The sequence below is a fragment of the Glycine max genome, chromosome 14, assembly GCF_000004515.6.
Source record: "Glycine max cultivar Williams 82 chromosome 14, Glycine_max_v4.0, whole genome shotgun sequence".
NCBI classification, from domain to species: domain Eukaryota; kingdom Viridiplantae; phylum Streptophyta; class Magnoliopsida; order Fabales; family Fabaceae; genus Glycine; species Glycine max.
In genome coordinates, this window is record NC_038250.2 from 41,540,219 (window position 1) to 41,567,277 (window position 27,059).

Sequence of the window (27,059 nt, forward strand, 5' to 3'; positions counted from 1 at the left end):
AAGGGTATAATTAAGAAGAAGGAATAGACTATGAAGAAACATATGCTCCTGTTGCAAGATTAGAAGCCATTAGAATGCTCTTAGCATATGCATCCATAATGGATTTTAAACTTTATCAAATGGATGTTAAGAGTGATTTTCTAAATGGCTTAATTCAAGAAGAGGTATATGTTGAACAACCCCCTGGTTTTGAAATTCCGGATAAACCAAATCATGTTTATAAATTACAAAAGGCTCTGTATGGTTTGAAACAAGCCCCTAGGGCGTGGTATGAACGCTTAAGCAATTTTCTTCTAGAAAAAGAATTCTCTAGAGGTAAAGTGGATACCACATTGTTCATAAAGAGAAAGCATAATGATATTTTGTTGGTTCAAATATATGTTGATGATATAATTTTTGGATCCACTAATGATTCATTGTGCAAGGAGTTTTCCCTTGATATGCAAAGTGAATTTGAAATGTCAATGATGGGAGAACTAAAGTACTTTCTGGGATTACAAATCAAGCAAACTCAAGAAGGTATATTCATCAATCAATCCAAGTACTGCAAGGAATTGATCAAAAGATTTGGGATGGAAAGTGCAAAACACATGTCTACACCAATGAGCACTAGCTGTTACTTAGATAAAGATGAATCTGGTCAGTCTATAGACATAAAACAATATCGAGGTATGATCGGATCTCTTCTCTATTTATCTGCTAGTAGACCTGATATTATGTTTAGTGTATGCATGTGTGCTAGGTTTCAATCCAACCCCAAACAATCACATTTGAGTGCAGTAAAGAGAATCATGAGATATCTATTAGGTACAATCAATTTAGGATTATGGTATCCTAAGAATTCAACATGTAACTTAATAGGATATTCTGATTCTGATTTTGCCAGATCTAAAACTGATAGAAAGAGCACAAGTGGAACTTGTCAATTCATTGGATCGGCTCTTGTCTCATGGCATAGTAAGAAACAAAACAGTGTTGCTTTATCCACTGCTGAAGCGAAGTATATCTCTGCCGGAAGTTGTTGTGCACAGATTTTATGGATGAAGCAACAATTATCTGACTATGACATCTTTCTTGATCGCATACCTATTAGGTGTGATAATACTAGTGCCATAAATCTATCCAAAAACCCAGTTCAACACTCTAGAACTAAACATATAGAGATTAGACACCATTTTTTTAGAGATCATGTCCTAAAGGGAGACTGTGTATTAGAGTTTATTGATACTAAGAATCAACTCGCTGATATTTTAACAAAATCTCTCCCCAAGGAAGTATTCATCTCTATTAGAAGAGAATTAGGCCTTTTAGATGTTAGTAATTTAGAAAAATAAGGATTGATTGATTAATTTACTCTTATGATTGATTGTTTATAGATTATTTTGATTGATCTTGTTTAAATTCTTGTTATTATGATAGAATTTATAATTTCCTTTGTATTTAATAGTTGAATGATTGAATTAAGTGCATTAGTAGTTATAATTAATCATATTGGATGTGTTTTAGCATAAACATAGATACTCTCTTAAGAAACTAGCATAGGATAGGCTCTGGTAATCGATTACCATCCAGTGTAATCGATTACACATGAACAGGCAACCTGTAATCGATTACAACATCCTGTAATCGATTACCAGAAGGCTTATTGCTCCTGTAATCGATTACCAATCCCTGTAATCGATTACAACTCGTCCTCGTCTATAAATACTCACGAAATCAGAATTGCTGCGCAGCCACAGCCTCCCCTCACGTTTCCTCCATACCTAAATCTTCCAAACTTCGTATCTTACTCAAATCTTCACCAAATCGCGTCCCGTAAAGCCTAATCTTCCTCTTTTTCACTCCTCTTTCACTTCCACCGATTGAAATCCACTGAAACTTCATCAAAATGGCAGAACCATCGAAGAAGAGAAAGGGATCATCCTCCACCACCGCTGCTGCTGCCCATCGCCGTCACGGACCATCCGGAGCACCCACAACACCTATTCATCCTTCTTTGTCATCTCTAAGATCATCCACATTGTTTTCATCCGATGATCAGCGTCTACGGTACCTTTCTCAGTTTTCTTCTAGAATCATCTTAGACCCTAAGTACCTAGACGTAGAATTCTTTAATGATGAAACGTTTGATTGCTATCAAGTGTTTCAAAATTCTGGCCTTGTTGATTTCATGTCATTAAAATTGCCATATTATCCTAAACTTGTAAAAGTCTTCTACTGCAATTTAAAAATTCAGGATTGCATTATTATTTCTGAGGTGCATGGTATTCCTATGGTCATTGATCAGTCATTGTTCTTTTCTTTAACTAATTTACCCAGTCAAGGTGCACCTTTTGAGGGCACCATTGTTAATGACTGGAAATTTGATTATTCGAGTCATGATGCTCGTCGTATGGTCTGCAATGATCAAGCTGAAATGACCGGTAGATTGCTGGCCGGGTCATTAACATTTGATAATCGCATCATGCACTATATAATTGTTAGAATTTTGCTTCCTCGGTCTTCAAATTTAGCACAAGCCTCTGTGGAGGATTTGATTCTTATGTGGGCTTTTCTTATCGGTCGTCAGATCGACTGGGCCCATTTGGTTCGGTACCGAATGCATAAGGCATTACGGGCCAATGCACCTCTCCCTTATCCACATTTGATTACTCTATTTCTGCATCATTTTCAAATTCCGCTTGATGATGAACCATTTGTTCAAGTCAAGCGTTCCTTTGCAATTGGTGCTGGTGCAGTGACTTCCTTTGGGTACCGTAAAGATCGGAATGGTCAATGGCTGAAGAAGGATGCACTCCCTCCTCAAGATGAACGTACTCCTTCTCCTCCTCCTCAGCGCGATGATTTAGCACTCATGAATGAAGTCCTCTCCGAATTACGGGGTCTTCGTTCTTATGTTGGTGACCGTTTCGACTCATTAGATACACGCTTTGCCGGCATGGACATTCGCCTCACACAGCTTGAAGAGGATGTAGGTTACATTCGTCAGAGTTTCGATCTTCCACCACCACCTCCACCTTCTTAGAATTTAGTTTCTAATTATATGTCTCTTATAAGCCGTGTATTTTGGCTATTTAGTTTCTTAGAATTTAGATTATTATGTTAAGTACTTTATTTATCTTGTAGAATTTGGATTTCAAACTTTTATGCTTTGATACTCTGTGGTTTGTTTTTTATTATTTGGATTATGGTTTGGTTTTTCTTTTCTCATTTGTGCGTTTGGTTGCTTATGCCTTACACTTTGATGTTCATCTGTTTCTACTCCATTATTATCTCTGGTTTACTTCCCAAGAACTTTGGCTTTTTGATGTTGCCAAAGGGGGAGAAAAATGGGATGTAGAAAAGCTTAACAAACTTTGAAATCAAGTGATCATAAATTCCAAAACATAGGGGGAGTAAACATAAATTTTATATATATACAATTGTTTGTTGCTTGCTCTTGAATCTTGATTTCAGGACTTGTATTGTCATCATCAAAAAGGGGGAGAATGTAGATGCAAATGCCTTTGGTGTTTTGATGATGATCATGATGATATGATGCAATTGATGCAAATGGGCTTTTCAAGTTTAAATTCAAGACAATACTTCAAGAATACAAGTCACAACATCAAGATGATCACTAGTATATTAGGAAGGGAATTCTTAATTGAATTAGCAAAAGGTTTGGCCAAGTAATTTAAATTAAAAGTGTTTTTCAAAGGATTTACTAACTGGTAATCGATTACCAGAAGATGTAATCGATTACCAGTGGCCAAATATGCTTTACAACAGCTACTAAAAATTTGAATTCAAATTTTAGACTGTGTAATCGATTACACAATTTTGGTAATCGATTACCAACAATTAATAAACGTTTTAAATTCAAATTTTAAAAGCTGTAATCAATTAGCAGACAAGACTTTCAGATAAATAATTCTAAGAGTCACAACTTCTCAAAAGGCTTTTTCATGACCACCAATGGTCTATATATATGTGATTTATAACACGAATTTTCTCAGAGTTTTTCAGAACAACAAGTTTTTATTCTCTAAAAGAGCAAAATCATTTTATCCTCTTAAGAATTCCTTGGCCAATTCAATTGCAATTCATTAAGGAATTATTTGAGTGCTCAATCTGTAAAATCTATCTTTTTCAAGAGAGATTCATTCTTTTTCTCCTTCTAATTCTCTAAGGGATTAAGAGACCGAGGGTCTCTTGTTGTAAAAGAATTCTAAACACAAAGGAAGGATTGTCCTTGTGTGTTTAGAACTTGTAAAAGGAATTTACAAGATAGCGGAACTCTCAAGCGGGTTGCTTGGGGACTGGACGTAGGCACAAGGGTGTGGCCGAACCAGTATAAATCTGAGTTTGCACTTTCTCTTCCCTTAAACTCCTTTATTTATTATTGCTTTATATTCATATTCAAATTGTTTTATTTGAATCAATATTTAAGAAGTTCATTGTTAAGGAAATTTATAACTTAAATAAAAAGTGAAATAGGTTTTTACTTGGGGAAGTAGTTTGGAATATCTTAATTCAACCCCCCCTTCTTAAGATATCTGAGGCCACTTGTCTAACATGTGGGGTGAATGAACCACATGTCGATTGTTCAAATACTTTTAATACGTCTCAGGTAATCATAGATAATTTGAGTCATTTGGTTGAATTGATGTTTTGTATAAAAATTAATATGTTGGGGTTGCGTTGTAGGTATTCGGTACTCGAGATGATGTTTTGCAATGGGCTCGATTAGTTGCCCATGAAAATGAATTTGTTGCAGTGATTATGAGGTCTGACACAGATACCGGTAGCAAAGGAAGAAGTTCATTTGTCTTAATTGGGTGTGAAAGGAGTGGTATGTACAAGTGTAAGAATAAAGAATTCGTTAGAAAAGACACTGGGAGTAGGAAATGTGGTTGTCCCTTCAGGCTTCGTGGGAAACCAGTGCATGGAGGGGAAGGTTGGATGGTGAAGTTGATATGTGGGATTCACAATCATGAATTGGCAAAGTCCTTAGTTGGACATCCATACGCTGGGCGATTGACTAAGGATGAAAAGAAAATTATTCCTGATATGACAAAGTCGACGGTGAAACCAAAAACCATCTTGCTAACGTTGAAGGAACACAATGCCAACAGTTGCACCACGATAAAGCAAATTTACAATGCAAGAAGTGCATATCGTTTTTCAATAAGTGGAGCTGATACCGAAATACAACATCTGATGAAACTTCTCGAACGTGATCAATACATTCATTGGCATAGATTGAAGGATGAAGTAGTGGTGTGTGATCTGTTTTGATGTCACCCAGATGTAGTAAAGTTATGCAATGCATGTCATCTGGTGTTTTTTTATAGATAATACCTACAAAACAAACAGGTACAGACTCCCACTACTTGACTTTGTTGGAGTGACACCAACGGCGATGACATTCTCTGTTGGGTTTACATATCTGGAGGCTGAGCGTGTTAATAATATTGTATGGGCTTTAGAACGATTTCGAGACGTATTTTTAATAAACGATCGCCTCCCTGTTGTTATTGTCACTGACAGAGACCTAGCACTGATGAATGCAGTGAAAACTGTGTTCCCGGAGTGTACAAATTTGTTGTGCAGGTTTCATATTGATAAGAATGTGAAGGCGAAGTGCAAATCTTTAATCGGTGAAAAAAATGCGTGGGACTATGTGATGCAATCCTACCCCGCAAGGACATTGGATAGAAGACTCCAAGTAGATTGGGCCAGAGATGCAAGAGAAGACCCTAGGGTTCTTATGAGTCTTAGGGTAGATTTTGGGCCCATGGGCTAAGTACGAGCCCACTTATCTTTGTAAATATTAGATTAAGATTTCATTATTTTTGGGTCTTGTATTTAGGGCTCCATAATGTAGGTAGGGTACCTCATAAATATAGGATTTTTCAGCCCTTGTATTTTAGGGCACCTAGACTAGTTTTTGTATTAGGGGTAGTTTTGTAATTTCACATGCACTAAGTGAATATTTGATTTGTGTGTTTGGGAATAAATTTAATTGAATTGGTAGAAGCCCAATCCAATAAAATTTTAGAGGGGGAGGTGAGCATTTGCTTACTACACCCCATTGCCACATCATATAGTCACACTTTGTGCATGTCCTTCATGCTTTACATGCCTCATGACACCTAAGCACACTTAGTGGAGAATCTTGGAATTGATCTTGGATTAGTGGGCTGAACCATAACTAAAATTCACTAATCATAATTAGTGAAATTTTGGCTCCAAAGTTTGGCTCCACAAATTCACTAATCCTAGGCCTATAAGCTCCAATGGAGCTTACATCATGTGGTATCAAGACCATCTTTATCTAGGTGATGTTCTTTTGCTTCCTCTATCTTTTTGTTCGGTGAATTCTCTTTAATTCCTTGTTCTTAATCTTATTCTCCATGTATATCCTCCATTGTCTTGTGGTTTGGTGCTGTTTAGAGTAGATTCAAAAAAAATAAACCGATTAAATCTTAGATCTACACTTGTTCTTGCATTTCTATGGTTCAAATTTTGTAGATCTACTCTTGAATCTTGTTTTTTGTGTTGATTTTAGGTTCTATCATTTTTCATTCATAATATTCTTGTGCTGAACCTTTATATCTAAATTTTCTTCCAAAATATTGATTATAAAAACACAAAAATCTAAGTGTAAATCACTTAATCCATGTTGTCTTAGAGTCATGTTTAGTCATAATAGTTGTCACATTATGTTCTAAGTTTGTGTTGAATTTTATTTTGTTGATTGAATTCTAGATACATTTGTTCATGTATTCTTGCCATTCTTAGCCTATCTTTTGAATTTTGAGTCTAATTCATGCATGTTATTTAGTTCATAACATGTTCTAAATCAATTCCTAGAAGTAGTCTTGTTCTTGAACTTTTTTTTGTTTTCTAAGTTTCCTACATGATGCCTATGATGAAGTTGAGTTGTGGTGCTGAGTTGTGGCTGGATTTGTGAATCAAAATAAGTCTTAAGCTCTTTTGAATTGTGTTATTCAAGATAATTGAGCATAAACAAACACAAATTGTAACTATCCAAGCCTTAAGTAACATAAACACTACTCTTGATTTCTAGGTTGAAATCGCTGGTGCTGGCAGCTTGAACATACGAACTTGTATAAATTACTGGAATTGGTCACTACGTTTTTTGAGCTGAAAGTTTTACTGAATTTTCTAGACATCTGGACCAAAATTATAAAAAAAGAAACAAGCGATTTGGGTAAAAGGAAAAAATAAGAAAAATCACACAAGTTGGCAGAAAAATCAGTGTCCAGGAAAAAAAAAGTGAAAGGAAAGTGTGCTTGTTGTTTTGGCTCAAAATTTGTTATATAATTGGTGCCTATTTTATACCAATCCTAGTTCTGAAATTTCAATTGAAAATTATTGTGAAAACAAGTGCCAAAACTAGAGGTTTCTTGAGTCTTTTTTTTTAGAGTTTTTCTATTCTACTCTAGAGCCATTCTAGGTTTCTCTTTGAGTCCTAGCTTGCTTTTTTGTGCTTTTCATTGCTTTAATTGTTGAATAATCCTTGAAAATTTGTCTTGTTAAAACTCTATTGGTTTAGCTTTCATTTCATTTTTTTTGGTCTTTGGTTATTGCTTGTCTCTTTGTTTCCTTGCTTGTGAGTTGCCATATAGGGAATTGGAAAGGAGGATTGGTGCCATATCTTGAAGAATTTGAGTCAAGAAGCAAGGGGCCAACCACCTTAAGAGCTATTGGAATAAGAAGCACTCCAAATTGAGTGAAACACTAAAGAGAGAATAGCCACCACAATTGAGGACTTTTTTTCTTTGTAATTTTGTAATTGGCAATTTGCTTTGCTTTCAAATCTTGTAACAAAAAGGCATTTCATTGAAAGTAAGTTGGGAGCCTTCACTAGGTCACCCTACTTCCATTTGTGTGTAATAATTTTAGGCAATTTTCCCTTAGGATAGTGAGTGCTTTGTTGGGAACCTTAAATGAGGTCATCCAAACACTCTTAGGATCCGCCTAGTTTGCATTTCTTGCACTTTAATTTCTTGCTTACTTTCATAGCTTATTTCCTTTACCCTCTATTGTAAAACCGCCTAGATAGCTTAGTTTTTACCTTATCTTTCACACCTCTTTTAGTGTTTATTTTGGCTAGTTTCAACCATATTTTCTTTTACCTTTTGTTTTCAAACCCCTAACAAAAAAGAACCATGACTTAGGAACCAACATGAGTCTTCATTCTTCATCTAGTGTTAATGGTGAGGGATCTACTCCTAAGGACCCCTTGTATAAGATATTAGATGAGTTAAGATCCCTTAAGTTGTGGAAAGAAAAACAAAAGAGAAAAGAAAAAGGAAAAAAAAGAGTGGAAGAAATAAGTCAAGATGAAAAAGAGAAAATAAGGGAAGAATAAAGAAGGAAAATACTAAAAGAGTTAAGAAAAGAAAAACATGCCTCTTATAGTAGTCATAACTCTTGCAAGAGCCTAAGTGAAGAACTTCGTGACTGTTATGAAGGAAGGCATAGGTCACATCTTAGACCTCACTCCCATAGGAGAGAAAAGGAAAGAAAGCCTCAAGAGGCTAACATTAAACTCTCATACTTCCATGGGAAGGACAATGTAGGCTATAAATAGAGGTCATGTGTGTGCATTTTTTTAAACTTTGATCATTTGAAAATTAAACTTCAGATTTCAGAGCTCTTTTAGAGCACAAAATTTCGTGCTCTTCTCTTCCTCTCCCTTCATTCATCTACTTCTTCCTCCAAGCTCTTATCCATGGCCTCCTATGGTGGTGAGCTTCTTCTAGACTCATCTTCTCCTTGAAGTGGCGTCTCCTCTCTCTCTTCCTTCTCCATTCCACTGCCATTTATCTTCCAAGAAGAAAAGGAATCCATGGATGAAGAAGATCCTAGGCCTACAAGCTCCAATGGAGCTTACATCACTATGTAATGGATAACTGGGGTACTTTGGGTGATTGTCCGTCCGAACACCAGTTCACTGAGTTGCTTCAGAAGTTTCAAATTGCTTGTTCGCCATGGCCGATGTTCATTGACTATGTTAACGACACATGGATTATCCCCCACAAGGAAAAATTTATTACAACATGGACGAATAAGGTCATGCACCTAGGCAACACAACAACAAACAGGTATTAAGAATTGATTTTATTTTTTAGTAAGGATTATTAATAAATGGTATTTAATTGTTGTATATTTTCATGTTTGTTGTGTATTTTAAATGTAGGGTTGAATCAGCTCATTGGGCTCTCAAAAGAGTACTACAAAATAGCGTTTACACAAAGTAGGGTTGATACACAAAGTATGACATTTTTAGGAGAAACTAGCAGTCAGACGATTGTCAACTCAAGGTTGACTTTCATTTTTCCAAATGGATCAATTATTCACAATGATATTGGCGTTTACTTCCAAACTTCAACTCCGGTGCCCATTCGAGTACCAAACAGCTGTGATTTTGTAAGCCTAAAAACCAGAATACACAATCCCCTTTAGCTATCCGACAAACAATTTTTGGATGAAATTCACTACCGGAAGCCATTCACCGATACAAGTAACCAAATTCGGTTTCAGTGTATGAAATTGATAAATGATGACAATGTCAACACAATGTTAATGTGAATGATCAATTTTCTTGTGTTGGTCCGATTGAGTTATTATGCACCGTTGGAAGAACACTAGATGGAATAATAAACTTACTTCAACGCACTATGCCCCGTACTCATGACGCGATCGTGTATTACAATGGGAAATGAAACATGCCACCGCAGAACAAATTTGTTGGATGCGCGTTCACAGGAAAAAATCTTAAGAAATTTCAAATTCCTTCAACATGTACCATCGATGAACTGAAGAATTTAATAAAGCAAGTTGCACCTAAAGGGATTCCCCCTCTTGGAATTCACGAATCACAAACGGTAAGACGATTGTTTTTTCGTCAACCAGTTCGCTTTGAGTATTTAGATACGCTTATAAAATATGAAATAAATGAGCTGAGGACCAACGAAGAACTGCTGAAGGTGTTAGTACAATCTAACTACTGAAAAAAATATGGACCAATAGAAATTTTAGCTGTCTTTACTAAATATGTTGTGAAAATCGAAGACGAGGTGACTGCGACATCGCTAAACAACCGAATGCAATGTTTATTTTTTTGCTTTTTCATTGATGTAACCTTTATCTGTTTACGGCGTGTTTAAATACCATAATAAAGTTCAATGTGTTATTTCAATGGTCCAAAGATAATTTATTTTAATTGTTTGACCTTAAAACCTTACGCATACTTAGAAGGGTCGGATTCCTATTTTTTTGGATTTTTTGGCTCTTTTTTTAGGTGTTATTTGATGGAACCGGGGAAAGGCAATAATTTTTTTGTGTTCTTTGACGTCCAAACATGAGAAATAGCGTCCCTCCAATGTCTTACGTCACTCGCACACCCACAAAAAAAACCCCAAACATAGGTACTTAAACATAAAAAAAAGGATCCGATTCCTATTTTTTTGGATTTCCTGCCTCTTTTATAAAAAAACATTTATTTTTAATGTAATTCTTACTAACAAAACTCATGATTTTAGCTTCACTTTTTTTAAAAAAAAAATTTAAAACACTCCAAAACTTCGCTTAAGGACCACGATCGGAATCAGAATCGATACGTCAGTTAATATCATAAAATAATAAACTGTGCAAAACAAGTCAACTATATTAAACTAAAAAGTGTAACAAATACAAAAATTCATGGCAACTACAAAACAAAAATTAAATACAATAATCAATGCTCTGTGCGCCGTCTCTGTCGAGCCCTGACACTTCCATCAGCACTGGCTCCCCCTCTGGCGATCGTCAGACAATCCTGCATAATATCATATAACTCTGTGCCTGCAATGACCATCCTAAGGTTGAGCACATGCTCCAACCTCTGTGCAATCGCCTCATAGCCGTCGTAATCATCCTGTGACAGTCATTAAAAACATTTATTATAAAATTTAAAATAAATAACAACTCATCAAACATTAAACGCGCAAAAAATCTTACCATTGCATGTAGAGGGGGGGTCAAATGCCACTGGAACCTGGGGGCTGGGCGGCTGTATGTACTCCTCAGGGTCTGCGGCTGGTGCATATCTGGGCTGGTCACCTGCCTGGGTCGGTATCATCAATGGGTGAGATATGCGGAAAAACCACTCCATGTAATCCGTAGATACCTGCCCAGGCATTAGACAAAGCTCACCCACAGGTAGTACGTGCTCCACAAAATGCATCCACCTGTCATCTATATCATCATGTGACAATCGAGCACTAACAGGCGGCGGAGGGATACTCTGAATGTAACCAAATTGTCGTACCACCCTCTCTGGTCGAGCTGTGACCACCATAGGACCCCATCTCAGCTGACCCTGGAATGATGAAATCAGCTCAAAGGCCCTAACCCCCCGATGCTCAGTGTATGGCAACCAGGACACATCTGTGACGGTCAAAGCATCACAACGTGCCTTGTAAGGTGCTCCTGTGATTCCCTTCATATGCGCCTTCGACGTCAGCCACCGGGAAGCACGTGGGGACGTCTCTTGGTATGTATCATCTGTGACACACTGGTGCACACTAGGGAAGTGCTCGTAGATCCAGCACTACACTAAAAATGAGGTTAACATAACATAAAAACATGTTTAAATCATAATCGAACGTAACATATTAAAAAACACAAAATTTACCTGTAGTAGAGTCAGGTACCCCGCAATCTGTCGTGTGGTGGTCCTAGAAGCCTCATCTAACTGGTCATACATATGAACCAGCGCGGCAACTCCCCAAGCATAACCACCACTCTGACCCAGGTCGCAAAAAGCGTCTAGGTGAACCACATGAACGTATGTTGCACTCTTATTAGCAAAAAGAGTGCAACCGACCAGGTGCAGCAGATAAGCACGAGCTGCTTCAATCCACAGCCGGGCTTGACATCTCATCTCATAAATATCTTGAACTCATCCCAGTCGTACGTATGCCCCACGTGTCAGTGTTGTCTCGGCTCTAGCCTCCTCGGCAGACACCTCTAGCAACTCAGTCAACAAAAAGATCGCCTCCTCCTTAGAAAGAGCATGAAAGCTGTGCAGCGCGCTAGTGATAGGAAAATGAAGGAGTGACGACACATCATCCAATGTGATCGTCAACTCTCCTACCGGAAGGTGGAAGGTGTTGGTCTCACTGTGCCACTTCTCCACAAATGCGGATACAAGTCCAGGATCGCCAGTAACAACTGAACAATCGATCAGTGGACTTAATCCTATAGCACCTACCAGTCCTTCAATTTCAGGCACTGGCCTCCCAATCAATGTCACCTTCTTCCCATGTGACACTAACTTCAAATCAGGACGTTCCTGATTTGAAGTACAAATTATACAATTATAAAAAAAAATTTAATCACAAATAAATCAACAATGATAAATAATTAACAAATTAAAATACCTGTCCACTCCAAACGGCGTGTGCAACATGGTCCGCAAATGATGTCAGCACTGACGGGTCACGTGGTCCACCTGGGAATCCCTCAGCATCATCAGCATGTGACCCCTCAGCACCATCAGCACCCTGTACGTCCGCAGTCATCTCAGGTGCATCCTCAGCTATATCAGGGGCATCCTCAACAAGAACATCCTGAGTCATCTGATGAACCCGTTGCCTACGGGCTGATGCAGTAGGCCTACGCCTCTCGGGAACATCATCATGGTCATCCTGTCTATCTCTGCCTATAACTCTACCTATGGCACGACCTAAACCTCGTGTTCTAGCCATGATCTGCAAATCATGTGAAACACGTATTTTTTTCGGTCAAAACATACACAACTTTCTTTATAAAAATAAAACAAATTTATTTATAAAAAAAATAAGACTAATTTAAATAACATTATTTGAAAACATACACAAGATAATTTATAAAAAAAATAAACAACTTCATTTATAAAAAAACACAACTAATGTGAAAATAATTAATTATCCGCAACTTAATTTAAAAAAAATAAACAATTTCATTTATAAAAAAACACAACTAATGTAAAAATAAATAATTATCCGCAACTTAATTTAAAAAAAATAAACAACTTCATTTATAAAAAATAACACAACTAATGTAAAAATAATTAATTAGTAAACATCCACAACTTAATTTAAAAAAAAATAAACAACTTCATTTATAAAAAAATCACAACTAATGTAAAAATACTTAATTAAAAAATATCCACAACTTAATTTTAAAAAAATAAACAACTTCATTTATAAAAAAACAAAACTAATGTAAAAATAATTAATTAGTAAACATCCACAACTTAATTTAAAAAAAAAATACTTCATTTATAATAAAATAAACAACTTTATTTATATACAAAACAACACAACTAATTTAAAAATATATAATTAATAAGCATACACAACTAAAATTATATATAAAAATAAAACAAAAATGGGAAAAAATATTTCAAAACATACACAACTTAATTTATATCATTTATAAAAAAATAGTATTTTTAAAAAAAATTCCAAAACACACACAACTTTATTTATAAAAATAAACAACTTCATTTATAAACAAAAAACATAAATAATTTAAAATTAAATAATTAGTAGAATACTCAACTAAAATCATATAAAAAATAAACAAAACCAATTAACAAAAATAACCAACTTAATTTATACAAATAACCAACTTTATTTATAAATAAAATACACTAATTTTAAAAAATAAACAATAAAAAACAACAGACACAACTTCATTTATAAACAAAAAAACATAATTTAAAAATTAATATTTAGTAAAAATACACAACTTAAATTATAAAAAAAACATCTTTATTTGTCATCAAAAAGCCAAACCTCATTTTTTAATAAAATCTCAAATACAAAATAATCATAAAAATATAATTATCATTCATTTTTTTAAAAAAACAAAACAATATTTTTTAAAAATAAAAAACAAACTTCGAGAACAAGTGGTTTTTCCGGAATTATTTCGGAAGAACCATTTCTTCCGGAAAGTTCTTCCAGAAATCTCAAAGGTCATCCAGAAGAACCCTTCTTCCGGAATTCTTCCGGAAGAACTACTTATTCCGGAAACTTTTCGGAAGAGGTGTTCCGGGAGACTTCCGGAAGAACCCCTAACGGATCTTCTGGAAGCCGCTGCCGTAAGCCCCCTTTCCCCATTTTTTCCGGCGTCTTCTACCCTAAGGTTACTATCCTAAGGTTCCACTACTACAACAATGTTGGATATTAAAAGCAAAGGGGAGTTAGGGAGACTAACCTCGAAGCCTTGTTCGCAGAGAAGAAGAAGAAGCTTGGCGCTTGGCTCGCAGTGTCCCTGACGAAGAAGAGGAAGCAAGAACCCGGAAGAACCAAAAAAAGCAAGAAAAGAAGCAACAACAAGTGCTTCTTTCAGAGGAGGAGGCACTTTTTAAAAATTTTGTTAAAGGGCAAAATGGCCAATTCATTAAAATTGCTGGGTGCACCTAGCATTTCCCTTACACATATATACCCAAACTAAACCACAAGAAAGGATATTAGGCCATTGTTATTTCCACTCTCCCTTCTCATTTTTTATCCCCAAACTTCCCTCTAAACACACTCTCATCCCTTTCTTCATCTCATGTAACGTAATTTTTCTGGAAAAAAAAAAATACTCCCCCATCCTTCTACCCAAACCATTAGAACTCCTTATTTCCTCCTCTTTTCCATGTTGAGGAGGCACCATCTCTAATTCCACCATCATGAACACCCTCTAGCATTAACTCTCCAAAGGATCCCATCAACCATTCCCCCCCACAACCCCAACCAACATGATTTCAATTCGTCACACACACCCTTTTGGTGCCACCACCACCTTGGGCCTAAGCTCAAAGTGAGCATGGAAGTTGTTGGGGAATTGCTTGGGGCATCCAGCATTTTTGCTAGGGCACCTAACAGTTTTCTTAAATGCCAAAATGGGTATTTTTGGTTATAAATAGTAGGAGAAGTTTTTCATTTCTGTAGCGCCATTTTCCCCCCCAAAATCTCGGTCACTTAGTGTAAGTTGCTTCCTTTATGGTCAATTTTGAAGCGTATTTGGTCTCCGGTGGTGTACAAGCGTTGTTCAGAAGTATACGGTCAAGTTTGGTCGGTTTTTGTTGCCAAAGAAGAAGAGGTACGCGAAAAAAATTTAAGAACATACAGATTGTCAATCCATATGGTTCATAAGGATTGGAAATCCGTAAGGTTCATGTGGATTATTGATCCGTATGAACCATATGGACCATACGGATTGCCAATCCATAGGTTCTTACGGATTGCTTTATTTTTAATTTTATTTATTAAAATGCAATTTAAATTTGGTTAATTTAAATATTATTAATTTTTTAATTTTTTTGTACTAGTTTTAGTAATTTCAGAAAATTTGATTTGGTGATATTATTTTATAGTGATATAAAAAAATGTATTCAGTAATTAGAATGGTAAAAAAAATGCTAATGATTAATAATTAACTAACATTAGATTGCTTAAAAATTAATTTACTAATGATTAATAATTAAACAAATTTATATGACAATGATTATGTATTTACATGTTTAACTGAATTATGTATTTTATTGAATGATGTATTTATTAGATTTATATGACATTTTAATGAAAATGTGTAATAAAAATGTAGTCTGTGGTTATATGATGTACAATACATGTTTATTTTATTTTTGTATACAACTATATTTGTGTCGATAACAAATGAAGTGATTGTATAATTATTTTTCATTGAATTTGTTAAATGTTTTATTAAGATGGACGAAGAGCAGTTGATGTATGATAGTATCATGTATGAAGAAATTGGTATGAATGTTGAAAATGAGGAAGATGCTGGCGTTAAAGTAGAACATGTTGATTGCTTTAATGCCTTTAATACTTCTCAGGTATTTGTGTAATTTGTTGTTGTTGGTACAGTAATTATATTACATAGATGTTTATTGATGTCAGACCTTATTTGAATTGTGTTATGGTTGTTTGCTAGCTGTGATGAAGTTTTACAACGGGCTTGATCGGTGGCTCATGACATTGGATTTTTTGTTGTTATAATGAGGCCAGACACCCATACTGGTGTTCGAGGAAAAGCCTCATTTCTATTGATAGCTTACAAAAGGAGTGGTGAGTATAGGCCTAAGAAATATAATTTGGTAAAAACATGCACTGGCAATAGAAAATGTGGATGTCCATTTAAGTTGCGTGCGAAGCCAGTTGTGGGAGGAGAAGGATGGATGGTGAAGTTAATTTGTGGGGTTCACAATCACAAAATGACAAAGTTATTAGTTGGACATCCATATGCAGGTCAACTGACAAAGGACGAGAAAATTATTGTTGCTGATATGACGAAGTTCATGGTGAAGCAAAAAAATATTTCGTTGACGTTGAAGGAGCACAATGACAACAATTATACAACAATCAAACAAATTTACAATGCCAAACATGCTTATCGTTCTTCCATAAGAGGGAGTAACACCGAAATGCAACAACTCATAATGCTGTTTGATTGAGATAAATATATTCACTAGAATATGTTGAAGGATAATAATGTTGTACGTGACTTGTTCTGGAGTCATCTTGATGTAGTAAAGTTAACCAATTCTTGTAATTTAGTTTTCTTGATCGACAATACCTACAAAACAAATAGGTACAAACTGTCATTGCTTGATATTGTTGGTGTTACACCTACAAAAATGACATTCTATGTTGCTTTTGCTTACTTGGAATGAGAACGTCTTAATAATGTTGTTTGGGCTCTACAGCGGTTTCGGTGTCTTTTCATGAGAGTTGATGCACTCCCCGAGGTTATTGTCACCGGCAGAGATTTGTCTTTGATGAATGCAGTGAAAACTGTATTCCCGGATGCTACGAACTTGTTGTGTCGGTTCCACATTGACAAGAATGTGAAGGCAAAGTGCAAAACCCTGGTTGCTCAAAAGAATGCATGGGATTATGTGATGGAGGCTTAGGAGAGTTTGGTATACTGTCCATGTGAGAGTTCTTTAGATGAGTACCTTAAAAAATTTGAAATGGCTTGCTCTCCGTAGCCTATGTTTGTGGACTATGTGTGTCAAACATGGGTGATTCCGCACAAAGAAAGATTTGTGAAAGCATGGACCAACAAAGTGATGCATCTAGGAAACACAACCACTAACAGGTATCATTATTGTTTTTTGTTTATGTTCATTTGTTTAAGTGTTGACTTAAATGAAAATGTTGCGGTTGTTTATATGTTTTTGTATATTTCATCTATAGGATTGAGAGTGCCCATTGGTCATTAAAGAGACTCCTACAAAACTCTGTTGGTGACATATGCAGTGTTTGGGAAGCAATGAATAATATGATGACACTTCAACACACCTAGATTAAAACATCTTTTGAGACAAGCACACACGTGGTTGGGCATGTGTTTAAAGTTATCTTGTACAAAAAACTACTTGGCATGGTATAAAGGTACGTTTTAAATGAAATTGTTGCTGAGTATGAGCGTGTACCTTATGCAGGCAAAAACCCTTCACGTTGTGGATGTGTCATGAGGAGTACCCACAGTCTTCCATGTGCATGTGAGGCACATGTGACCATAACTAAAGAGATGGAAACCATATCGAAATGCTTTGAGCAACTCGATGTTTGTGGAAAAGTACATTTGAAGACAAAATTGCGAGAAATTGCTTATCCTGATATGAACTCAATGTGTCATCCTCCAGAAAAGGTGAAAATCAAGGGTGCTCCAAAAAAACCGCTGACTAAACAACAAAAGTCAACAAAACACAATCCGTCTCATTGGGAGTATGTTGATGCATTACACTCTGTGCAAAATAATAATTCTTCAGTGAAACGTAGTGCATCATTATCTGAGGAACCAATACAGAGACGAAATATTTCAATGTTAGATCAATTTCATCCTTGCATCCAGGATTCTATTGAAAACATTATTGATGTCAAAGCGGATAGTAATTCTGGTTATCGGGCAATAGCTGCCTTATTAGGTATGGGTGAAGAATGGTCATTGGTGCGCAACCATCTGCATAAAGAACTGACAAGCTGGTTGGAAGAGTATATTAACCTGCTTAGTGGCATAGAGAGATTTGAGGAATTAAAGTGTTCCCTACTTGTTGACAGATTATCTATGGTGTGTAAGTTCATTGTTATGTCACTTTTTCTCAAAATAACCTTTAAGTAATCGACATTTGTTGTCTTTTACATGTAGGTTACCATGGACAAGTGAATGAATATGATGGATATGGGATATGTTATTGCTTCACGATACAACGTGATCGTTGTTTCTCTTTCATGACAACAAAGCATGACATTTTTTCCTCTTAGAAGTCAACCGCCACGAGATTTTTCTGTGCATCGCATAATATGCATTGATCATGTGTATGGAAATCATTTTGTAAAGGTAATTGCATAATTATGATGTTAGTATAAGTGCTGACACTTTAGTTGGTTATCTTACTTTCAATTTATTTGTCGTTATCTAATAGGTTTTATTACAAGATCATTGTCCTTTACCACCAGCAGCGTTGTTCTGGAGTACACATTGTCATTCTCAAGCAAAACAGTGGCCCACCCTATACATAGGTAGAATGCAGTGTTACACAAATTTGTCTAGGCTGAAAACCAAATTTGTTGACATTCATAATTTTGTTGACAATTATGTAAATAATAATTTATTTTCAGTCATTATTTTTAAAATTTAGGAAATAAGTAAGTACTTTGAAAATAATAAACATACGATTTAAATATTACATTAACTTCAACATAGTTGAAACAAACAAAAAATGCATGAAAAACTACCGTTAACTAATACTAATTTTGCATTGAATCATGTTAAGACCGAGACATATCGTCTTCCATTTTGACTACCTGTTTACTAAAAACAACTAAAATTTCTATTGGCCCAAATTGTTTCTAGTAGTTAGACTGTACTAAGACCTTTAGCATGTCATCGTCAGTTTTCAACTCAATAATTTCAAATTTGATAACTATGTCTGAATACTCATAATGACCTGGTTGTCAAAAAAACAATCGCCTTACCGTTTCTGATTCATGAATACCATAAGGGGGAAGCCCTTGAGGTGCAACTTGTTTGATCAAATCCTCCAGTTCATTGATGGTACATCCCGAAGGAATGTCAAGTCTTTTTGGATTTTTTACTGTGAACGAGTAACCGACAAAGTCGTGTTGGCGGGGCATGTTCCACCTCCTGTTGTAATATAGCAAGGCATCATGAGTAGGGGTCATAGTGGCTTGAAGTAAGTTTAATATACCATTCGGTGTTCTACCAATGTTGCATAATAACTCAATCGACCCAACACACGAGAATTGATCATTACACATTAACATTGTGTTAACATCATCATAATTATTCAATTGCATAGATTGAAAGCAAAATTGGTTACTTGCATCGGTGAATGGTCGTAGGTAGTAAATTTCATCTAAATATTGATCGTTGGTTAGTTGAAGGGTATTGTGCATTCTGCTTTTTAGCGTTTCAAAACCACAATCGTTAGGTACTCAAATGGGTATTGGAGTGGAACTTTGGAAATAAGCACCAATTTCGTTGTGAATAATCGATCCATTCGAAAAAATAACATCTAATCTGGAGTTCACAATGGTCTGACCGCTTGTTTCTCCCAAAAAGGTCATAGTTTGTTGTAAAATGTGGTTTCTAAAGTTGGATTGGGGGAGAGTGTGTGATTTTTGAGAGTGTTGGTGTGGTATATATAGATGGTATTCACTGAGACTGCTTGTATTATTTTTTTTAAATAGAAGCGCGCAAATTTGTCTATGTGTTGTCAAGTACAATGATGTAGTGTCATGCTTTAATTTTGCACCAGACATGCATTGCTACTATCAAAACTAAAACAACTAAGTAGTTATTTCTATGTCACTATGTACGTGTACTACTCATTTTTTTTTAAAAATACACATGTAATTGACAGTGTGTTGTCAACTTTGAGAACGATTTATGATTCTACGTGCTTTATTTTTGTTGGACGAATTAATGAATGACAAAAATTTATATCGCATAATTAAAAACGTGTCCATTCATAAATGAACCCAATAAATAAAGTATCCAAAAAATAAAAAATTTACTAAATAAATAACCAAATGTTACTGTCAATAAATAAATATACCAAATAAATAAATTATCAAGAAAATTATAAATGACATATAAAAGGCAAAAATAAAACAACTTCAATGACTGTCCGTATATTTGGTTGGCTAATGTAGCTTCTTGTGATGCCCATACATTCTTCAGCAATAGTATAGGCTTCTGTTCCTTCGGTCAGGATCCTCAAGTTTAGTAGCCTCTCTAACTTATCAGCAATTGCTACATAACCATCTTAGCAGGTGAAAAAAAAAACATAACAATTGTTAGTAATAAAAAATAAAAGAAAACAACAAACACAAATACCAAAAAAATATATTATCACTGCATGTCGAAGATGATGCACATCAACTGCCTCATCAGGTGCCGCTACCGCCATCGATTGTTGATACACATCTGGTTCAACAAATGTGTTATATTGCTGAACCGATGGAACTCTAGGAGGATCCCCTGGCTGTGCCAGACTCATGAATGGGTGCAAAATCATGTAGAACCAATCCATGTAATCTGGCAAACAGTGGCCAGACACTGCACAGAGTTTCCCTACAGGTGCAATGTAGTTACTAAACTGCATTCATCTATCATCGATTTTTTCAACAGAGACTAAAGACACAGTAGGATGTGGCGGAATAGTTTGGATGTATCCAAACTGTCGTACAACCCTCTCCGATCAGTGAATGACCATCAAGGGGCCCCATCTGAGATGGCCGAAAAATAATGAGATGGGCTCAAATTCTCTAAATGAACGGTGGTCACCATACAGAATCCAGCACACCACGTCAGGGGTCAGTCTGTCCAAATGCCTGCGATACGTGGAAACAGGCAGTGCCTTGCCAAAGGTCCATCGGCATGCACACGATCTCCTCTCATCATAATCCTCAGCAGGTGGGCATTTATTAGAAGTTAGATAATTAAATAACTGTGTAAAAAATTTGATCTCATCTTTTGATACACTATTAATCCGTCCTTGAACACAGCAGAAGCAAGAGTGAGATAAAGACGATTACTTTTCACACCTACACACATTAGTGACAGAGGAGAGAATTTACCACTTCACAAACTAGTAAACTTGAATTTTCTCTCATATATTCTTCATCGTATAACCTTGCCTTTCATAGGCATATTACATGTAATATAATTAATATAATAAACACTATGCTAAGTGTCCCTTAACAAACAGAGAAGTTACACGTAGTAATTGCCCAATTACCCACCTAGTAGTGTAAAATCATGGAATTACTCTCTTTACACCGCTCAATTACTAACTCAACACCTACGATTAAGAAGATACACGAAATAGTCACCATATTACAGCCACGTAAAAGAAAACGAAGCACGTATGAAGATTCAAACGGTGTATTAATTAACAGACATATGCTATATTTAATAAATTTAATAAATAAATTTTAATCTCTAATTAACTCATATAGAAGTGCAATTTAATTTCCAAAATATCCTTAAAATAGGCAGAAAATTTATTAAGATGGGCATCTTTCCTTTTGTATATTAAGATTTCCTCACAATAATTTATAGCATGTATATATGATTTTTTGCCGCTATATAGAAATTAGAAGGCCAATGCCCAAACTTGATATTCATCAGGAGAGTGATTTTAAAGCTGAGCAGACCAGTGAACAGTTTTATAGCTTCATTGTCTTTTACACGAGCTTTCGTAGCTTAGCACAAAGAATGGTATGGAAGACCTGCAAAAGCACAAGGCGAATGAGAGAGTATGAAATTTCTGAAGTTTTCACAGAATTCGTAGTAGTATATAAGCTCTTGACTTTCCAGATATATTCCAATATATTTTGTCTTTACTTTTGTCAAATACTGAAAAGGTTAATCAAATATTAGGGGATATACCCTTTGTACAATGTTTTAGTCAAAACACATTCTCCAAAAAAAAGTAAATAATAAATAAAAAAACACATAAGTTTTGGAAAGACGTACATTTGTTAATATTTGACGAAATAATAATTTTAGTTTATGTAAAAATATGTTATTTTTGTTGGCATTTTACTAATTATAGCACTTTTAGACATTAATAACATTTTAAACGGAGTATAATCTTTATATTCACCGGTGTATTGATTTTCTAGCAGAACTTTTTGATTAATTTCAACGCGAAATATAATGACCGATTTCAAACCGAAAAAAAGAAAAGAAAACAGACCTTTTTCACATAGAGCAAATGAAATAAAAATTGAAAACAAAAATTCTATTATTATATTACTCCGTTTTAGATAATCATGTTAGAACTTTTTAACAATCTTTGTGTTATAATCAATTGTAAATTTTATGTTTTGGCAATTCAAAATGATTAATGTTATAATTCATTTAAAGAAGTTTTAAATTTCACTAATTCATTTCAACAAAAAAATTCACTAATCCAAAGTCTATGCTTACAGGTCGAAAATACATAATTTTTTATTATTGTTATAATAAAATTAGTGTAAGCTTTAATCTGATAGGGCTTATTTTTAATGGAAAGTCCATTATATAATATTTATGCATGATTAATTTTCCTTTACATTCCCAATTTCTTTCTATATGAAGACTTTTTAACTTCTCCGGGTAGATTGGGCTATATAAAGAAACTAACACGGTGATAGAGTGAGATATGATCATAAGATTAATTTATTTTTCTATAACGATGATAAAATAAAGTTTAAACCTAAAGCTTCATACAATTGTCCAAAATTTTCACCATTAAACCGACCTAAGATTATATTAGTATGTATCATAAGATAAAACAGGATACCTGAGTAGTCCGAAGGCACATAGAAAACATTGCACTGATCGAGGGCCTGTGTTTTGTTCTGGATTCTGGAGGAACTTTGAAGAGTTGGGAAAGTAAAGGCACATAGAAGGATTTGTGTTCTAAGGCATAAAATTTATTAAAAATAATAAAATTATAAGTGGAAATTTTTTAAGAAAAAATATAAAATTTATACAATTATAACAAATTTTACATGGTAATAATAAAAATTATGTTTTAAAATGTATTATTTTTAACATTTTTCTAAAATATTACAATCGATAATGTTGTTTTTAAATAAATGATAATGATATATAAATATTCATACTTTTTAAATATCTTATTTATATTTATTATTTCTTTCTATTTTTTTATGTCATATCATAATCTCAAGCTACTAGAGGACTCAAAACGAAATTAAGCATAATTTTTATTCAATATATTTTAAAAGTAAAAAAATTGATAGGCTGCAAAGTCTTTGTAAGGAAAAAGAGCGTTTGTTGTGGAGAGGGCATAGCCACGGTAGAGAACAGGCTACCAGAAGAAGAAAAGAAGAAGGTCCGTGTTGCCTAATAACCGAAAGAACATTCAATGCGACAATATAAAAATTAATTAATGCCTCATAATCATTACTCATATATTTCCTAATCTCACATCCGCATCCCAAAAAAAACTTTAGTTAGACAACATGTCCCATACTACTTCTCTCTTTCTTGGTACTGTTTGGTTTAGAAATACAACCAAAAAAATAAAAGGTGTGATTTTACATAAAAATATCATTTTTCCTTCAAATCTAAAATGTTGTTCCCTAGAGTAAAAAAATAATTTATTTATTAAAATAAAGTATAAAAATGTAAATTTTATTTTATTATTTTACTGTTTATTTTTAAATTTTGTTTTTATGCAACCAAATACCATCTTACTTTTTTTCTTATATAAGTATAATTATTGTGAAACTTGATTTGATTCAATCGATTAAATCAGTTATTAAATATTAAATTCCAATTAAATTTGTTTGACCGATTTTACTAACAAAAAAAATCATTTTTACAACGTTATTTTAATATTTGATTATTATCGATTGTTATTTTAAATTTTAAAATACTAATAAATTTTTCTATAATAAATATATATAATTTTAAATTTTTAACATATACCGAATGGAATTAAAATAATTATTAATCTATCAATTAAATCAAAATCATTGACCCATTAACCTGACCGGATTAATAACCAGGGCGGTTTCAACTATGAGTACAGCATGTTCGCCGCTTCAAGTCATTTTGCTCCAAACCTGCATCATGCTTTCTCAGTACCCTTATGACTACCTTCTCAACCCAAACGCCCAACTTTATAATTCGACACCCAGTAATCAAGTATTTTATGATCCTCGTTTTATCAGTCAGTACTACGTTCCTCCCAGCTTCGGGTTTTATCCTAATTTTCCGTTTCACGCGCCAATTACCTATGATCAGAATGTGAAAACGGATAAAGCGTGGGCCAGCGTTAGAGGAAGGAAGCTTCCAGCTGAGAGTAATGCTAGGGCTCTTCGTAATCGAGCTCAAGCTGTTCCGTTTCCAAACACCATTCAAGAAGCTGAGACTTATTCCATCACCACCGTCATGATTCGCAATATCCCTAACCAATTCAAGTAATTAACCTCTCTCTCTCTCTCTCTCTCTCTCTCTCTCACTTTTCATGTTCATGTATTTTATAAAAATTTCTCTCCATTTTTTTTAAAAAAAAACTATGCTGATTTGGGAATAGAATGAGTATAGTATGTAAGAGTGTTGTTATGAACATGATTTGTTTGTGTCTTAAAATTTGTTAGGTTTGAAGACTTGCTGCTCATACTGGACGAGCATTGCTTTCAACAGAACAAGAGCGCTGAGGATACCAAGGCTTGGTCCAAGTTTGATTTTGTTTATTTGCCCATGGATTATAGGTAGGGTTCTGAATCAGGAACAAGGTTTTTTGTTTGTTTGTTACGATTCGTATGTTATTTGTTAATGTTTGGTTTGTTTTTTTGTGTTTCACAGGAAACACGCGATAGAGAAAAGGATGTCGAATTTGGGATACGCGTTTGTGAACTTCACCACTCCTACTGCAGCGTTCAAGTTCTACAGCGAGTTCCAAGGTTTCGAGTGGGATGTCACCAAAAACAAGAAGATATGTGAAATCAACGTGGCTCAGCATCAGGTTTTTTTTTTTTGTCATTAATTTCACAGAATGCCATTTTTTACCCTAAAATCTGCAGACGCGATTCTTCATTATGGGATTTGCTTGAAATTCTATTGAGTAATTGGTCCTTTAAAATATTGTAATTAAGTGCTACTAATTTATTCTAATAAATTGTAAAATTTGGATGCGTTGTGTACATTTTGGTATGGGGTCCTTTTCAGCTTTAAGGGTGTGTTTGGGTGAAGTAAAATGGATTTTGAATGAAACTGAATTTATAAAATTGATTTTGGTTATTAACTTTTAACTGGAATCTATGTTTCAATGTTTTAATTCTAAAAAGTAAGTTAATAACAAAACTCACATCTTAACAGTTATTTGAAGATATCTTAATTAAACTCAAAATACATTTCTTTGACACAATTAATTTCTCTAAATATGTGAATATTTGTATAAAATCGCGTTTAAGATATAATAATTCAATTTGATACTATTTAAACAATAAGATTCAATAGTAAGTTAAAGATTAAAGTTAGACTGTTAGCCGCTGTCAGAATCGTCGAGTAACAGGATATAATACATACACGAGTGAGGAAGATAAATTGTAGGGTCTTATGAGTAATTGTGATGGACCTTTTTATTTGGTAAAAGATACGTCATTTTCCTTTGATTTCAATTTTTTTGTTGTTGTTTTAGTATAAAAGCTTTGAAATTTTATTTGAACTGAAACCAACTGAATTTGGTTTCTATGATACTTAAAACATATCACAAATTCCAGTATTTTATACCCCTCATTAGTCCAACTTTTGCAGGAATTATCCATAGAAAATAACTTGCAAAATAAATCTGTTTTATCATTAAGGATTCGTTGTTCCTGACTATGTTCCACCTTAATTGTTATTTGCACAAATAAAGTTTGAACCCAATTCCTACCGTCTTCTACAATAGCTGTACTAATTTGTAACTTAAGCACTATTTTTATTTATTGACATGATTTTGATGGTTAAAATAATTTGATGCCAAAACAAAAATGCCTAATAAATAGAAAGTGTGAATCTTTTATGTTTTATTTTATGGGCCGAGAGAAATTTATATTCATATTAATTAAGGAAACTGTAGAATGTAGCATAGGAAATGCCTTTGACCAGCTACAAAGGGGTCTCTTGCAAAGCTTATTATGTAAAGTAGAACAAATAAAGTTCATTTTCTTATTAAGAAAGGAAACTGAGCCATGGCATAGGAAATACCACTGACTAGCTACAAAAAGGTCATATGCAAAGTTCATGTAAAAGTAGGACAAATAAAGCAACACAGAACAGACCCCCTCCTGCTCCCTGAGAAGATTGTTAATTTTATTTTAATACAAGGGAGCCAGCCTATTTTAGTACTTAGCTGTGTTTTTTTTCCTATATATATTACATGTATTGTCCCATTCTTTTTTAATTGTAATGATGTCACTTCACTTGTGCAGGGCAAAGCTAATCTGAAGAGGATTTTCCAGGCAAAGGTTTTCAAGTGCGAGAGCCGAGATTTTTTGCCTGTGCTATACTCACGAGGCCGTGATGGCTTGAACCGTCGAATCAAGAGAAATTATGTGGGAAAACATGTATGGGGTCTTCCACGAAGAACCCTAGGAACCTCTTCTTTTAACCCAAATGACGTGTGAGTCGAGTCCTTCCCTTCCGTACGTCCTTTCCCTTTCCAAGGGAAATTAATCCTTAGCCTTTTTTAAAAATAAAAAAAAAAAACTTTTTTCTTAGGTTGTAGCACTTTTTTGTCTTGGACTTGGATCATGGCATTTGGTGAATCCTTGCCGGTTTAGGATTAGTTAAGGTCTGATGCATATCCCACCCTTGCTAAGCGTGTTATTCTAGTTTAATCTAACCCTTTATCCTCGTTTTTCTTCATCCTTTTTTTTGGGGATGTGAGATTTTTAGGTTTCATGTTGGAACAGCTTTACTTAGGTCCTAGGATGTTTAGATTGTAACCATACATATAT

The 27,059-nt window shown here is 34.6% G+C and overlaps 2 protein-coding genes across 2 annotated transcripts; one reads left to right on the forward strand and one right to left on the reverse strand.

Moving 5' to 3' along the window:
* Positions 1 to 10,753: 10,753 nt before the first annotated feature.
* On the reverse strand, positions 10,754 to 11,941 carry LOC102660424 (protein MAINTENANCE OF MERISTEMS-like). The gene is made up of 3 exons (XM_006596791.1): positions 11,693 to 11,941; positions 11,054 to 11,608; positions 10,754 to 10,933 (listed from the first exon to the last, which is right to left on the reverse strand). The coding sequence occupies exons 1-3, from the start codon at positions 11,939 to 11,941 to the stop codon at positions 10,754 to 10,756; spliced, it is 984 nt and encodes a 327-aa protein (XP_006596854.1).
* Positions 11,942 to 24,132: 12,191 nt separating this feature from the next.
* LOC102660549 (protein MEI2-like 6) lies at positions 24,133 to 26,726 on the forward strand. Its single transcript, XM_006596792.2, has 4 exons — positions 24,133 to 24,533; positions 24,714 to 24,827; positions 24,922 to 25,081; positions 26,532 to 26,726. Exons 1-4 carry the CDS (start codon positions 24,133 to 24,135, stop codon positions 26,724 to 26,726), a joined length of 870 nt encoding a protein of 289 aa, XP_006596855.1.
* Positions 26,727 to 27,059: the final 333 nt, after the last annotated feature.

What these genes read in the sequence shown, in the direction of transcription:
- LOC102660424 (XM_006596791.1), bottom strand. Translation starts at nt 11,941, where the DNA reads ATGAGATGTCAAGCCCGGCTGTGGATTGAAGCAGCTCGTGCTTATCTG. An exon ending in GGTACCTGACTCTACTACAG is followed by an intron (nt 11,609 to 11,692) that starts GTAAATTTTGTG and finishes TTTTTAGTGTAG; the next exon opens with TGCTGGATCTACGAGCACTT. An exon ending in TACAGCCGCCCAGCCCCCAG is followed by an intron (nt 10,934 to 11,053) that starts GTTCCAGTGGCA and finishes TGACTGTCACAG; the next exon opens with GATGATTACGACGGCTATGA.
- LOC102660549 (XM_006596792.2), top strand. Translation starts at nt 24,133, where the DNA reads ATGAGTACAGCATGTTCGCCGCTTCAAGTCATTTTGCTCCAAACCTGC. An exon ending in TATTTGCCCATGGATTATAG is followed by an intron (nt 24,828 to 24,921) that starts GTAGGGTTCTGA and finishes TGTGTTTCACAG; the next exon opens with GAAACACGCGATAGAGAAAA. An exon ending in TCAACGTGGCTCAGCATCAG is followed by an intron (nt 25,082 to 26,531) that starts GTTTTTTTTTTT and finishes TCACTTGTGCAG; the next exon opens with GGCAAAGCTAATCTGAAGAG.